The sequence below is a fragment of the Typopeltis vanoorti genome, chromosome 14 (genome assembly GCF_054136105.1).
Source record: "Typopeltis vanoorti isolate ZY-2024b chromosome 14, IOZ_Tvanoo_1.0, whole genome shotgun sequence".
In the NCBI taxonomy this organism is placed as follows: Eukaryota; Metazoa; Arthropoda; class Arachnida; order Uropygi; family Thelyphonidae; genus Typopeltis; species Typopeltis vanoorti.
The window spans coordinates 39,906,442-39,923,833 of record NC_143562.1 but is presented as its reverse complement, the minus strand read 5'-3'; the positions used below and the strand labels follow the sequence as shown (position 1 = coordinate 39,923,833).

Here is a 17,392-nt window from a genome sequence, read left to right as displayed (position 1 = left end):
GAGCAAAATGACTTTCTGATCTTTACATGTCGGGGTTAATTTCAGCATTGCCATTATTCTCCGAATTGTATTTACAATTTTTGCTATATGACCCTTGAACTTCAGTTTCCTGTCTACTAAATAAGATCCCTAGCCTCATCAGTTTCTTCAAGCATAATCCCACCAATATAATACGACATTGGATATCTAATCACACCAAAGTGCATGAATTTACATTTATTAACAGAAAAGACAGACATTTTCACAATCCCACAATTCCAGCCTATTCAAATCATTCTGCAAGTACTGCATATCAGCAGCACTAATAATCAACCTACCTATCTTTCCATGATCAGAATATAGCTGTATGTCACATGTCAAATCCTTCCCAATGTCGTTAACATACAGATTGCATAACAATGGATCAAGGACTGATCCTTGAGACACACCACTGGTTGCCTTGAATTTTGCAGATTCACATCCCCCATATACCACTTTTTTTGATATCTGTCAGTCAGCCATCCTTTTATCCATTCCAATAGTTTATAATCCAATCCCAACAAATTACGCAACATTATTGCATGCTGTATTCTGTCAAAAGTCTTAGTAAAATCCAAAAGTATCATGGAGAATCCACCCCCCCCCCCCATCTAACTCAGTGGTAACAATATAGAATGTGAGCAAGTCGCTAAAACATGACTTTCCCTTAGTAAATCCATGCTGTTTATTGCAAAGTAGAGATTCTCTGTCAATTCATTTCTGAATGTCAGCCCTAACTATTTTTCCAAATCCTTACCACCACTGAGATAATCATCGGTTAATAGTTGGATACATTGGTCTTTGCATCACCCTTGAGCAATGAGATTACCATACATTCTTTCCAGTCCTGTAGAATCTTCCATGTTCTGAGACTCAAATTACACAGCCTGGTCAAGGGAATAGCCAGTTCAGCTGAACACTCTTTTAGCACACATGCTGATATCCCATCAGCTCCTATTGCAGTATTTTTATTTTTGTGCAACAGCTCTAGTACTTCCTCCTCATCCACGAGTTTCCTCATATGGTGAAAAGGTAGCGACGAGTTCAATGTTGTATATGCCAGGTTGATAGCTTTTAGCAAACTGGCTGCTCATTAGTTGAACAATCACTTCTGCATCAGTCACCCACATACCATCTGCATTCAGTAGTTATTCTTTCAAATTCATTCTTTCCTTTACTTGCAACATAAGGACAGAATTCTTTTGGGTTGTCTTTAACTTGCAGAGCCAGTTTCTTTTCATAGTTGGACTTAGCTTTCCATACAACACTTGTGACTCTTTTGGCCTGCTGCTTATCATCTTTATGCAGATGATATTCCTTCCATATCATCTTTTTCTTATGAATCTCTTGCTTAATTAGATTGTACATTCATTTCACTCCTACTTTATTTATTCTTCGAACTCTAGGGACACATTCAGATATCGCATCATTTAAGTATTTATAAAACACTTCCCAAGCACTGTCGATATCCTTCCCACCCAATAACTGATACCATGGCACAGAATCCAGCATACCCCCTCAGGTGGTCATAATTTCCTGTTTTTTAGTCATTAACCTTTTTTGAATGGAACATTCATAAACTTAGTTATTTCCTAGGTGAGTACCAAATGATCACTGTCACCAACCGGAGGCAGAACAGTTAAGTCTTTAACTGAAATGCCCTCTGACTATAATCTAACTCTTTGCCCTTGAGTTCCTTCTGTGACATGTTGTTTGTGGAGGTTGTCCTGCAACAGCTCAATAAATTCAGTTTCATTCTTCTTATGCAATGTCATAGCTATCTAATCGATGTTTGGATAATTAAAGTTCCCCATTATGATTACTTTTTTTTCACACCCATATTTATTCGTTGTTGCATTTCTTCGTCACTAGCAACCGATCCACAACATCTGTAAGAACACCCCCCCCCCCCCACACACACACCAGATAGCTTCAAACTCACTGTCACATGAAAAATTGTTACTAGTATTACAGTCATATGTCTCAACTAACTGGATTCAAGACATTTGATATCATTAGAAGCATGTCCCCCTCTTCTCCTATCATTCTATCCTGCTTAAAAATACTGTATTCTTTGCACTTGATACCAGTTAGTATGCCTGCTTCTGATAGCCAAGTCTCACTAACACCTATAACATAAAGTCTCAATATATTAACCAAGGCAACAAACTCCACTCCTTTGTTTCTGATATTCCTAGCATTCGTGTACAGATATAATAAATTACCTGCACTCTTTTGCATACACTTATCTGTGGTCTGCATGACACACAGTTTGACAAATTGCAGATCTCTGTTCTTATCTAGTTCCTTACTTATGCAGACATCTTTATACATACTTGATAGGTCCAAACTGGATGAACACAGAATTGTTCTCACTTCATAATCATTTCCATAATAATAATCATTCCCATCATTAACACAGTTACCTAATACTGTCGCTCTTACACACAGATTCTCATGATTCCTCCCACCAGAATTCAGTTTCGCTGACTCTCTGTGTTAGGTCTTATATCAATTAATAATTTTTCAAGACTCCTAATGCCAAACACATTCAAGTGTAGGCTGCTCCATCTTATACAAATCCAATATTCCCTCAAACTCACTCCATACATCCAAAAAAGTAAAGTAAATAAAATTAGTAAATATCATGTATAAAAAAAGCAAATTAAAAAAAAAAAAAGTTTCTTTTTAAATTAAGTTAAGCAAACTACTATATACATATAAATAGAATATAAAATCAAATGTGTTTGTATAAATTAACTGTTTAAAAAGTTAAAATCTTCATGCAATTTGGTCCAAGTTTGATAAGATCTGCCTGGGATAAATGGCTCAGCCAGATAAGAAATGAATGACTTTTTTTTACTAAAGTAAAGTACTGGAACTCCACCAGAGCATGACAAATGGTGAGATGTATGCTGCACTGTTCACACATAGGTGGGTCATTAGCACTGGGTGAATACAAATGTGTATGATGACTGTGACCTATGTGGAGTCTGTTTCTATGTTAACTAGACAGCCAATATTTAATTTCAGGCATAATCTCATGCAGTTTATTTGTAGGATTCCTGCCATAATGACTGTCATTAGATTTTATCTTATAAACTGTCTATAGACTAAACAAGTATTTTAATAATAAGGTGAGACACCTTTTGGCTACTCATATATGAAAATATGACTTTGCATTACTTCAACCTTAGTATCACCTGATTGGGAGAGTTGATTATCGATTGAGGCGATTATAGAGACTGGTAGTGAGTGAAAGTGATTATATGTGAAGTGTTAGTTAGTGATATAGTGATGGATGAATTGATGATTCGATATAGAGGAACTGCTTTGGATTAAGATTTGTTCAGCGAAAGGTAAGGTTGACCTTTAGTTTTATTAATTGACACAAACATGGAAAAACCAATAGATGAAACAAAATTTGAAGACGTTTACCGGGAATTTATCCGCTTGGGTGAACTGCTTAACACTAACTGGCAGGGAAAGGTTAAGCTATATGACACATTTCACCCAACAATTGCCACAGACGACATTCAGGAAAATTTTCACCACGAACACATGACAGCTTCGGACCTCGGACAGCAAAGATCGGGGCAATCACTAGACCCTGAAGATGCGATAATATCCCAAAACAATGCCCACCATGTATTGGATACAGCCGATACAGAAGAATTCCAAACCGCTAAAAGCAAAAAAAGGAAAATCTCAGTTACTAGAGAATCACCCAACACAGTAGAAATGGAGACCGACACTAATACAAATTCAAAAGAAAGAATACCCCCAGTCATTCTAAGAGATAAAAACCATTGGACATCAGTTACTACTTCACTGAGAACCCTAGAAATATCATTTACTAAAGCCACTAATACAGAAGAAGGAATTCGCATCCAGCCAAAAACCTCTTCCGATTACAGACAAATAACAAAACTACTGGACAACAACAAGCTACCCTACCACACATTCACACTTAATAGCGAAAAGAACCTGAAAGTTGTGCTCAGAGGGGTGACAGAATCCATAACAATAGAAGAAGTACAAGCAGATCTTCAAAACAAAGGCTTTAGACCTACAAAGGTCAGCCGTATGCGTAGAGCTGACAAAACACCATACCCTCTAATATTGGTAGAGATCAGCAAAGACCAGAAACACATCCACGATCTTCAAACAATCTGCGATTTAGTGATAAAGACTGAATCGCTAAAACATAAACAGACAACGACGCAATGTCATCGCTGTCAAAAGTTTGTCCACTCACAACGCTGCTGCAAAGCAGAATACCGATGTGTTAAATGTGGGGGCAAACATGCTACAATTGAATGCAAAAAACCCCGCACGCAACCAGCAAAGTGTGCAAATTGTGGAGGCCCACATCCCGCAAACTACAGGGGCTGCATAGCTTTTCCTGAAAACCAGTAAACCTCTATGAGAACACACGTCCTCCCATCAAACCACAGTTTCCATAACGGACGGAAGATCGTATGCAGAAGTTACAAAACCAAAAGATCCAAAATCAACCCAGTCAGAACAAACCAACAAATCTATCCTACAGAACATAACAAGCCACATAGGTGAAATGCTGGCCGAACTCCGGCAAACCAACCCAACTCAAGAAGCGAAGGATATCATCCTGAGACACACACAGTCACTGCTTGTTGAAATCCTTAATGGATAAGGCCAATAGGAAACCTAAATCGTTACAGATTGTCAGCTGGAATGCAAATGGACTACCCAACAAGATACATGAACTACAGCAATTTGCAGCAGAAACCGAAGCAGACATCATCCTTATTAATGAAACACACCTTCGCCCAGGTGACAAGATTAGAATCAACAACTATAGGACTTTCCGTACAGACAGAACCTATGCAAGAGGAGGGGGCACTGCCATCTTTGTCAAAAGTAATCTAAAACATAACTCAATAGCCGAACCCCAAACAGAACACATAGAAACCACTGGAATAGAAATTCATATGGAAAACACAAGCAGTATCAGGATATATGCAGCCTACAACCCCCCAAACAAAAAACTTCTAAATTCAGACCTGGACGAAATCCTAAACGCAGGTAAAGCAGTACTCGTAGCTGGAGATTTGAACGGCAAACATTCCACATGGAACAGCAGAAATTCAAATTCCAATGGCAAACTACTGAACTCATATACTACTACAAGAAACATGACGGTAATAGGACCCACAGAACCAACACACTACGGAACAACCGGCCGCCCAGATGTACTTGATATAGCAATACTCAAAAATATTGCTCACAACTACCAAATACAAGCAGTTAACGACTTAAGTTCGGATCACAACCCCATCATATTGCAATTAGGCACCATACAAGATGAAACAGAAAACACCACCACCTTTATAAACTGGAAACAACTTCCCTCTATCTTCCAGGAAAACATTGGCCCAGTACCACATATAAGATCCACGGAAGATATAGAAAAAGCAGTGAAAAACTTTGAAAAACAACTACTAACAGCAATATCACATGCAACAAATAAAACCAAATGCGCACCACCAAATAAACTCCCAGAGGACATAAAACATCTCATCCGAGTGAAAAATAGGTTAAGAAGAAAATACCAGAGAACATTGGATCCCGCAGATAAGCAGGCAGTTAACAGAGCAACCAACCAGGTTCGGTATGCCCTAAAGGAACACCGTAACGAACTCTGGAATAACAAGATACATCACTTAAACACAGAGGATCAGTCATTGTGGAGAATGGTGAGATTACTTCGTTCAAAATGCAACACACTTCCGCCAATCCAAGGTGAAAATAGTCGCCTACATTGATGAGGAAAAGGCAGAAGCATTTGCAGACAGCTTAGAAAGGCAATGCAGCCCCAACTATACCAATGTAGATTTAAACTTCATAAGAAAAATACACATCCAAGTTCGCAAAATATCTCAAAACGCTTCACTCCAATCCAACAACAACTCCGTATCACCAACAGAAATATATGAAATCATAAAAAAACTAAAGAACAAAAAGGCTCCGGGTCCAGATGGTATAACGAACAAGGCGCTCAAGCTACTCCCACGTAAAGGGATTATGCATCTGGTAGCAATCACCAATGCCATCTTTCGGCTAAATTATTTTCCAGAGCGATGGAAGCTTGCGGATGTCTTCATAATTCCTAAACCTGGAAAAAATACACAATTTCCACAGAACTATCGGCCCATCAGCCTTCTATCATGTGTAGGCAAAATAGCCGAACGCGCTATATTAACACGGATCCAAGAGGCAACAGATAACAACCATGTCATACAAGAAGAACAATTCAGATTCAGAAAACAGCATTCTACAACTCTCCAAATTTACAGAATTATCGAATACATCACCCAAGGCTATGAATAGCGCCAACATTCTGCCACAGTCTTCCTGGACATAACGCAAGCATTTGACAGAATTTGGCATCATGGTCTAATTTTTAAACTACACCAAGTAGGAACCCCAATACCACTAGTTCTGCTCATAAAATCTTATCTCAGCAACAGAAAATTTAAAATAAAACTGAATGGAATCAGATCCACAGAAAGGAAAGTCTTGGCAGGAGTCCCACAAGGCTCTCTGCTATCTCCCCTACTCTTCTCCATATTCATGGCGGATCTCCCCAAGTTGTCCCCATCAATCACCGCTCTTTATGCCGACGACACAATTATCATAGCCAGATCCCTCCGTCCACATTTGGCCACAAACAAGCTACAGAGAGCAGTCAACGAATTAGAGGACTAGTACACGAAATGGCGCATTGCAATCAATCCAGGAAAAAGCTCAGCAGTACTTTTTACCAGACATAAAGCAGAACCGAACACAAGGATTCAAATGTTTGGAAAAATCATCCCTTGGTACAACTCTACCAAATATCTAGGAGTTCATCTTGATAAATGCCTAAACTTCAAGACACACATAAATACTATCTCCACTAAAGCAAGTCAGACTATAGCTCAGCTATATCCACTTTTGAATAGGAACAGCTTCCTAAATAAACACAACAAAATTCTCCTCTATAAATCAGTCATAAGACCCCAGCTAACTTACGCCTCACCAACCTGGGCACACACAGCTCAAAGCAACATCAACAGATTGCAGACGATCCAGAACAAATGCCTCAGAATGGCATTTAATGCCCCTTGGTTCATGAGAAACCTCCAGTTACACCAAGAAGCTAACCTTCCGGATATCAAGACGTACATGACAGGCATAACAGAAAAATTCTTCGCACTCAAAGATAATCACCCAAATCAGCTAATTCGACAGGCAGCGGACTACGAACCATCAGATCAATTCAAACACAAAAAAACAAAATCCGCCATTGCAAAAGACAGCTAATACAACTTACAATGCTCACAATGAGCAGGTAAATTACCCACAATAATCCTCTCACACACAAGCCAAAATCAGATAAAGGGATAAGGAGTCAAGGACTCAGTCCATCTCCCAAAGAAGTTCAAAGTTAGTATCACCTATGGATCTGGCTCCCACTAATGAGACCTCAATAAAGGTCGAAACCAGTTTGGGTAGTGACCTATATGACTATAGTGACCTGACCTATAATGCTATGCATTATAGGAAGGAGATGTGCTTTGCATTATGGGATACTAAGGCAAGTGATATGAAGTCATTAGCTTCTTTATATGAGTTGCCCCAGTCCTGAAAATAGTTCAGGTGCAAACTTGTTTGCTTACACTTGGATAAAGGATTAAACCAAGTATATTCTTGGCATTTTTAATTTTAGACTATATGGGACTGACAAACAGTATGTAGAAAAGTTATTGGCTGATCTAGCAGCTGCAGTCTCATTTACCTCATTTCCAATGTGGTTGGGAATTCAACATGGCTGAATATCAAAATTAATGACCTTCAATTTTATAGCAGTTGTAGACACTTGCAAAGCATTGGATGTGGATTATACAAAGGAGACAAAATGGCCTGTACTGAACTCAATGAGTCTGTATAAATCATTCAATTTTGTAGCAGTTTTCTTTTATATGCACACCTGCAAGCTGAATTGCATGCAACCCTGCTGTATAATTACTACAATGAACTGAGATATCACTGGATGTGATAAATTCAAAAATACACAACCAACAGTGGTCTCAGATTTTGATAGGAAGAAAATCAATGTTCTGCCCTGTGTGTATTAAATAACTGCAAGTACACATATGCAGAGTGTGAGAGCTTTCCTTGGTTGGCACAGTGCAAATCTGCCATGGAAGAATGCTGTATGTTTGGTGCAGGTAATGTTGTCAACATTCATGTCAATAGCTTGCATCTCTTTAACATGCACACAGGAGACATATGGAAGTCTGACATGAGCAATAAACAACTTCCTTTGAACATAGAGAAAAGACACTAATCCAAGTAGGATGCTACGGAAGAGACTATTTTTAGGATCTGGTTGAGACAACTGTTTCTGTCTAAGTGACAGAGCTGGTTCATTTGCTTCAACATAAACAACTTTGAGTGGGCGATGTGCGAAATGCACCAGTTACTATCCATATACCTGATGATAGATGGAATGCAATCATCGCAGGCTACTACTACTCTACCTTGCAGAACCATAAACTTGGGACCCATAATTCAGCTTTAAACACACAAACACATGATAAAGATGAAGCAATGAAGATCAGGATAGTGTGAAGGAGATTCAATTCTCTCTTGAAATACTTAGTTGATGAATGCATGCAAGGAATATAAGCTTTCTGTGTAAGATGAGTCCTAAGACCTTGGTTTTTGTTACTACTGGAATAATAGTTTGTCCCATTCTTAACTTAGGATCTGGGTGAAGAGTGCATTTTCAGCAGAAGTGTCCCTAATACTATTCACCTGCACAATCCCTAACACTTTATATCCAAAATTCACCTTACATTAGAACATTAGAATACTTACTGTTCTCACATTTGGGGGCAGGTGCACCAAAACTTCCTTAAGAAAAATTGATACAAAAGAAATTCTCTCAACTTCTTCCTCATGGATAATGTGTTTTATACATACATACAGTTAAATAAAAATACCTGTATGCGTGTCTGTGTATAAATATTTTCATCAGCGCTTTTCCATCCAATTGGCTACCACCATTCCTTCATTTTGCTCTAAACACATAAGACCACAAGCAGCTATCGATAAACAGCCATACACAGTTCAGTCCAAAACCTATCAAACCAACTTCTTATTCTCTCCCTCTTTCATTCTATCTACTCCTGCTCTTTGGAATAGCTTTCTCAATAATGTTTCCCCAATGACAATCCCAGCCCTTCAAGAAAGGGTTCTTTCTCCAAAATCACTTGTCCACACACACTTTTGTGTTATAAGTTCTGTGACTTCCCATCTATGTAACTGTTACTAAAAACTGAAATAACAAACAAATTTTTATGTAAAATTACACCCAGTTCAAAATTTAGAATGTGTAAAACTTAAATTTTACAACTAATTTAAACTTTTTTTTTTATTCAGTTGAAGAATTTCCATGTATGATATGAATATATCACAACAAACTGAAAATTAAAATTACATACTTGCGAGCTAACTGCCTCATGTGTTGAGTTTCTTCATCTTCCTCACTTTCCGATAAGTCATAAAATCCTGCTTTTTCTCTTAATTCCTCTTCATGTTCTAATTTCATAAATTTCTGAAGAATAATGACAAATATAGAAAGAATAAGACCAAAAAATTCAAGTTAAAAGTATTTAACTAATTTGATTTTAAGCACAAATTGCAAAACAAAATTCAAATAATTACATTCCATGAACTATAAAATTGTTATTACCTTAAAAATATCAGAATCAACATAATCTGCTACATTGTGGCCTTCCCAAAGTTCAGGGATAATATCATATCGTTCATCTTCTGGAAGATCATAACTTTCTGCAAATAAAGAAAAACTCATATATGACTTTTGAAATACAATTTTAATATATAAAATAAAATGTATGAAAACAGGTTGTTACAACAGCATGAATCCCAACTATGCAACTTATAAAACACAAAAGTTGCAGTTAACAACTGAATAGTTTCGTAAGCACAACTGATATGAATTAAAGGTGCATGTGTGATTAATCAGATATATTGGGTTGGCAAATAAGTTCGTTCGGTTTATGCATTAGTACAAGTTTACGCCACTTCGCCTGTCGCTATTATTGCACAATTGAAAGACAACATTTCACATAATCTTTCAATGAATTTTCGTTCAGCCTACTTCAGTTGCAAGGGTGTAAACATATTTTTAGAAATTGAAGGAAATAACGTACATTACCGGCATATTTTGCTTTTTTATTTCAAAAAAGGCAAACGAGCTCTGAAGGCCCATAAAAAAATATGCAGCGTATATGGGGATGGTGCCTTAACAGAATGAGTATGCCAAAAGTGGTTTGCCAAATTCCATTCTGGAGATTTCAATGTCAGTGATGTGCCTTGTGCCAGTCACCTGACCGAGGCTGATTCGAGTGTTGTGAAGGATATTGTCAACAAAAATTCAACACAAACAGTGCAGGAGATTGCTGGAGTACTGAACATATCCCATACTAGCGTTAAAAACCATTTGCGCAAGCTGGGATATGTTTCAAAACTCAATGTTTGAGTGCACCATGAATTGACTGAGGCCAATATGACTGCTCGCATATCCATCTGTGATTCGCTGCGACGTCGCCAAGTAAATAACCCATTTTTGAAGTGGGATGATTACGGGAGATGAAAAATGGATCATGTATGATAACGTGGTACATAAAAGATCATGGGGGCACAAGAGCGAACCGCCGCAAACAACCTCGAAAGCAGGATTGCACCCGAAGAAGATCGTGCTCTCTCTATGGTAGGATTATAAAGGTGTCCACTATGAAGTGTTACTGTCAGGCAGAACGATTGATTCAACTGTCTATTGCTCACAGTTAATGCGACTGGCCTGTGCAATTAGCACAAAATGTCCTGAATTGGCAAATCGGAAAGGAGTTGTCTTTCACCACGACAACGCCAGACCCAACACATCATTAACAACCCGGAGTGAGTTGTTACGTCTTGGCTGGGATGTTTTGCTGCATCCTCCGTATTCCCCAGGATTGGCACCTTCCAATTACCACTTATTCCGATCGTTGCAAATGAACAATGTAAATTTTTCATGTAGTACTATCATATCCTGTACACCCCTTGAAGGTACACATGGCAGGAATTTGATGATGTTTTCTTTGTATATCATGTTAATATGTGGAAATTGCAGTGACTTTGTCTGAGTGTGACTTACAACTTCATTCTGAACACTGCTTATTTTCTTTAAAAAAATGCCCTTTTGCTATGCTACTAGTTTTTCAAGGAGCCTGCACAGATCACTTACTTTTTGCTTCCATTCTTAGTAAGGTTGGATTGTTTAAAATTATGGCATAAATAACTAAAGAAGTATAGAAGAAGAAAAAAAATCAGCTAATGCCTTTTTATTCCCGTATGTAGGGAGTAGGCGAGACCATTTTAGCCCTATCTAACTTTTAGAGACTGAGTGAACAGTTCATCTCCACTGGTACCCAATCAGAGATGGCTGGCCCAAGGCTATCACTAATTAAGGGGCATGCAGTGAAGAGAGACAGCTCAACAAGTGCTGCCACCTCGTGATCCCTAACACTCGTATTTAATGTCTGATATAATGTGGGTTCTACGGTCGATTTTCTTGAGTTTCCGGGAGAAAAAACCCACTTGCCCGTGCCAAAGATCGACTAACTCGGGAACCGGTCGAAAAAAGGATTAGAAAAATTTCTTCTAGTCGTCAACCAGATTCGAAACCAAGAAGTCTTCCTTCGTGTGGTCAACCGCCATGGTGTGCAACGCCACATCCACTGAGTTACACAGTAAACCCTTGATTTTACGGACAAAATTTCCGGTCCATGTCACATATGAAAATTAATACCCTGTTAATTTTAAATTAACAGGTTATTTTTTGTTATTAATTTCCTGTTTTTTTAACAAATTTTGGCAAATAGGCCATCATATGTAGTAATTTAGTCAACATAAATGAGTTACGACTCATAAAACATGTTTGGCGAATGATTAGCACGTGATCACACCAATCACACTGTAATTGGTTCTTTTGTCGCATGGCGTGACTTTCTGCGGCAGTTTTAACGCATTCCGGTCGATGTTCCAATGTGCACTAAGCCACGCCCAGTAGTGTGCATCTGTTTACTCGCGGTGAATGGTTTATGTACATATGCATTTTATATACCTATTCAATATAAATTTTAAATCAGATATGTATGAATAGTAAAACACATCTTTGTAACAGTAACCTTAAAATATGGACAAATGGAAAAGATTTCATTTAACGTTAAATAAAAAATGAGAAGTCATACAAAAGTTGGTTTCGGGAGTGTCTGTTTCTATAAAATTAATTCAGAAGATATTTTTGAGAACAGGGCTGGTTGTGGGAGGACTAGGGGACATCCATGGAAACTGGGGCAAAAGTGTGGTTAGTAAAGGTGTTAGAGCTGGGTTCTTTACTTTTAGAGTAGTGAATGAGTGGAATGCGCTCCCTGAGTCTGTGGTGGATGCTGTGACAGTGAATGAGTTTAAGGCGAGGTATGATAGATACTGTATGAATGTCAAATAGTTGTGATGAATATGATTTGGGGCCTCCCTCGATGAGCCTAATGACTCCCTGGAGTTGCCCGTAATAATAGTAATATAGTAATAATAGTATATGTGAGCAATATGGCATAAAAAAGCAAAAAATTGTATTGGACGTTAAAAATAACAAAGACAAAATAAAAAAATTTATGATAATATGTGATGTTTGCTTATTTATTTTGATATAGATCACAGACTTGGATTTTTTAGAGTCTCAAAACCATGGTGAAGTTATAAGCAATAATACATATAGAAAACTTTTCTGTGAAATTAAACTTTTAATAGATACAGTACTTAATTTTAATTAAGTAAGGTTCTACATAAGTAAAAACGTAAATTAGCTAATTTGTTAAATTTTTTTAACATATGCATTTGGAAAATCTACTTTATTATATAACGGACGCCCCCCCCCCTCGCCCGAATTAGTCTGTTATATCGAGATTTTACTATACATGCATGCTGGCTGGTGTGTCTGTTCTACATGATAAAAAATCTGGAAAGAATAGGTACTGTCCTTTTCAAATAACTTATAGAGACTGTTTCTATTTTTTTTTTTTTTTTTTTTTTTTTGAAATAGACAATAAACAATGTAATAAAAATGAAGGCCAAGTAATAATAAAATACAAACTTTTATTTTTCTTTAACCTTTATTTTTATCTGATATGCTTTTCATGTCAATATGGGAATGAGCCCATATATAAATATAAATAATTGCTATAATAAACAATAAATATAAATAATTGCATGATTAAAATAAGTCACCAATAAGGGAGAAAAGAGGAAGTAAGGAAAATAGGAAACATTAAAAGGAGATGTAGTTTCTGAGACATGAATACAATAGTTAAAAAGGTATATCTGGATGAACTTTTCTGACCTGAAGGAAAGAAACAAGGAATTATTTATTGTTTATAGTTTCTAAATATTCTCTATTTTTATGCATTATACTTTTTTTTAAGTATTTTTGCATTTTATTTGATTGTTCAACTAATGAAACTAATTTTACTGTGAATCTTAAGTGTGCCTCATGTGGACTGATTGGATTCTGTATTAATATTTTATTTTATATTTTAGACTATTAAAATGTATTTAAAAAAAAAAGTTACCTAGGTCAATATTGCGAAGAGAGAGAGAGAGATTTGGTTCAACACTTCACTTCCTTGAATTAGGCTAATTAGTTCCCTTTCTTATGATGGTGATATTCAAGAGAGTCTTCTATACATGCTCCACATTAGGTGTTGCATAGATTCAGTGAATGATGAATGCTTGTTACTATTTCTCTCATGTGTTTAAGGTAATAATTGTAGTGATGGTTTTAGTGCAAATAAAAAGAAATTACATATTCTGTGCCTCTTCTTATGTTTTATGTAGCAGATACAAACAGTCAAACAGTCTTCTTGGCTGTTTGTGTAGCTGCATGTGCTGGTGCTAGATGAGTCCAAGGCATATGTTATAACTGTTTTGTTTGAAGGAGGTCAGATATTTGTTTCAAGGTAGACAGATAGATCAGTTAGTCTTCTGTAAGACTGTCTTACAAAAAACAATGGAAGTTAAGTAATTTTCTGTCAGATTTGATAGGTAAATGATTACCAAACTTCATACTGTGGTGAACATTCCAAGGTGATTGTTAAAATGAGAATGGTCAAAGGTTTAGAGGTAATAAAACAATTGAAAAATATTACTTCTAGCAAGTATTTCTGATGGACATATGGTAAATTATATCTGAGAATAAACAATAGTCTTGTTTTCATTCTTATTTTGTCCAAGCTTGAGCAAACAAATGTTTGCATGTGAAATATTTTCAACTAGCTACATGTATACAGAGGCAATTGACTTCCCATACTAAGGCAACTAGATACAAAATCAACTGCCTTTATATACATGTTGCCTAGCTGACATTATATGCAAACTTTTGTTTGCTTATGCTTGGGTAAAGTAAGGATAAAAACAAGATTTAGTTTCTTATCAAGTATAATAAACTTTAATTCATTAGTTATTTTCTACTCTTAAATGGGCTGTGCCTTTCTAGTTGTGCAATACATTAAAAATTTTTTTTTGAAATCCACATTAGAAAACACTTTAAAATGATGTGTCATATAATTAAAGAAAAAATTCCTGCTCCCCCCCCCCCCCCCACCACCACCACCATGAGGCATCCCAATTTAGATTACATTCAGCACTGGGATTTTCATGGTCAACTTGAAGCTGCTGCCAAATTTTGAAACTAATACAAATTCATTTCTACATTGCATTTAAAGACCTGTTAGTGGCATACGCGTTTATTAGCAAGTGCCATTAATAGATATAGCCATCAGTGGCTATATAATATATTACCTATAGCAGATTACATCTTATCCACACAACTGGAAAGAAATGCTTAGAAAGATGGTATCAAGAGTGTTTCCACAGTCTAGCCTATAATTTTTTTTTGGTTGACTTTTCATGGTTCTTTAAGGTCATATTTGTGAGGGACACAAAGTTCAAAAATGAAAATAAATTCCATCTTCAAAGATATCTATAACATATAGGCCAACCTGTAATTATATTATTATAATGCATGATTTTTTATTATTTTTTTTGGCTACTTCATTAATGAAATAATGCACATGCATTATCAAACATTACACTTACTTTTTAGATCAAGTATGTAGTCATCACCAAGTTCTTGTTCTATATCTTTTTCCTGTATAAGAGTTAAATTTAAAAATAATTAGCAAGCTATGATACTTTTAAATAAACATCAAGAGGATTGAATAAATAGAGTATTTCAATTATTTTTTAATATGAAAGAAAAAATATCTGAAATTATATATCTTAAGTAGAAAAATTTTAATAATAAAAGAATGCTCATTTTTCACCTGGGTTAGATGATCCCTACTCTTGAATGTATTCTAACATAGGCATGCATGTATGAAACATATTGGTATCTCATATAAAGATAGAGCCTTTTCCATTAAAGATGTTACGAATGGGTGTTATGGAAACTTGGATGTTTGATAACAAATTGTCAAATACAGAATCATAAAACTATCTGTTGTATGCGCCAATGACTTCTAGATGCCAATAATACAGCATAACATTCAGCATTTGTAATTAACATACCTTCTTCTATAGTTTTTATAGTTTTATTTCTGTTGGGAATGTCAATATGTATCATACATGGATGTACTCTTGAACAGTATATTTCTTATGTAATGCAAGTAACTTTATTTATCCACCATAAATGCCAAACTGTTTTTCATAATCAAAACGAATGCAAAACAAAAATGCAATTTAGCATAAGCAACTTCAGCTGCTGAAACTGTAGAATATGATAGCAGCATACTCTATAGCTTCAACATATGCTGTTTCTATAGCATATGTTGAAGCATATGTACAGCATACAGCATATGTATCAATTTCACATTACTGCTGAATAATGTGTCATTATTTAAAATAGTAGTAAATAAGGAAAATATTCTAAACTAAGGCTCTATAAAATAAATTTATGAATTCTCACCAGTTTTTTCTTTATTCCATCAACATCCATCATTTTCTTTTTGTTTAGTACTGCAAGTGGGATGCATGGAGGACGTTCCTTATATGTACATAAATATAAATATATATTATTTAGAGCTGAATACCACCTACTTTATACATGATTATTGCAGTATAATTTTAATACAGAAGAATTTGGTAGTATAAACAAACAAAAACACTTCTTTAATGCAATATTATAATGAGCTTGAGGGAGATTTATTTTGCCCAATGAGTTGACATTTTCTGAGAATACAGAAACTGAATCAATTAAAAATACAAAATATAAATACATAACTCTCACATTATTCAGTCATGTGCTTTCTGGCTTGTACTACAAACTGTAATTTACAAAATTAACAACCAAAATACAAATGACTAGCTGGAACTACCAGCTGTTAATCTGCAAGTGAGTGACCTATTTGGGAGAGAAAAGTTATTATATGTATGTATATGTAACCTGAAATAAAACTGCATTACTCAGTGTTATTATTATATATGATAGCTATAATTTGATATACAGTCATCCCTCAACTTACATTCATTCGAAGATACGTCTGTGATCCCATAAGGAAATAAATAACATTTTCGACTATACTTTTGAACAAGACACGAGTGAGCGTAAAGTACAAAAGTTTCTATTTAACAACTAACTATGTGCAGTGGCAGCAGCGCATTAAGGTAGTTAAACAATTCACAGTGAAGGTTCTTGCAGAAATGTTCTCTGCAGTGCAATGTTCTCAAAATTGCTGAAGATATGAACCCAATGTTGAACGCTACTACTACTTATTAGTAGAAAGGAAAGAAATGTTGTGTTTGCTTGCTATAAACAAATTTATGAAAAAGAAGAAGAATAAGCAAAGCACATGGAACATTTTCATCAAAAAAAAAAAAAATTACACCAGAAGAGCTTCAGCCTGGTCCTTCACATAGGGAAGGTAATGAAGATGTGATTGTGGAGGAAGATTTCAGTGATTATTCTCCTGTTTTATAGTGGCAGTAATGCACAGTACAGTTTTATAAGGTTTAAAAATTAAATGATAGTATACTTATTACGGTTAAGTCCCTAAATCCTATAACTCTGTTGATTTAATGTATCGACTTATGTTCTGCCGAATTGATGGAACCAGATGTAAGTTGAGGGATGACTGTACTTAGTTTAGCCTTGTGAATTTTTACTGATAATAGATTGTTAATTTTCACCTGAAATATCTAATTTTTTATAGGACAATAACATAAA

General features: G+C 35.9%; 2 protein-coding genes across 2 annotated transcripts in view; one reads left to right on the top strand and one right to left on the bottom strand.

Moving 5' to 3' along the window:
- Non1 (nucleolar GTP-binding protein 1) overlaps nt 1-17,392 on the bottom strand; it is a 177,060-nt gene that overhangs the window by 24,119 nt on the left and 135,549 nt on the right. The window contains exons 11-14 of the mRNA XM_090403341.1: nt 16,136-16,213; nt 15,268-15,319; nt 9,803-9,900; nt 9,552-9,664 (exon numbers count right to left, since the gene is read on the bottom strand). Coding sequence (XP_090259467.1) covers nt 9,552-9,664; nt 9,803-9,900; nt 15,268-15,319; nt 16,136-16,213 — 341 coding nt within the window. The remainder of the gene's footprint in view (nt 1-9,551; nt 9,665-9,802; nt 9,901-15,267; nt 15,320-16,135; nt 16,214-17,392) is intronic.
- On the top strand, nt 6,085-6,768 carry LOC150099387 (uncharacterized). The gene is made up of 2 exons (XM_090404258.1): nt 6,085-6,250; nt 6,569-6,768. Exons 1-2 carry the CDS (start codon nt 6,085-6,087, stop codon nt 6,766-6,768), a joined length of 366 nt encoding a protein of 121 aa, XP_090260384.1.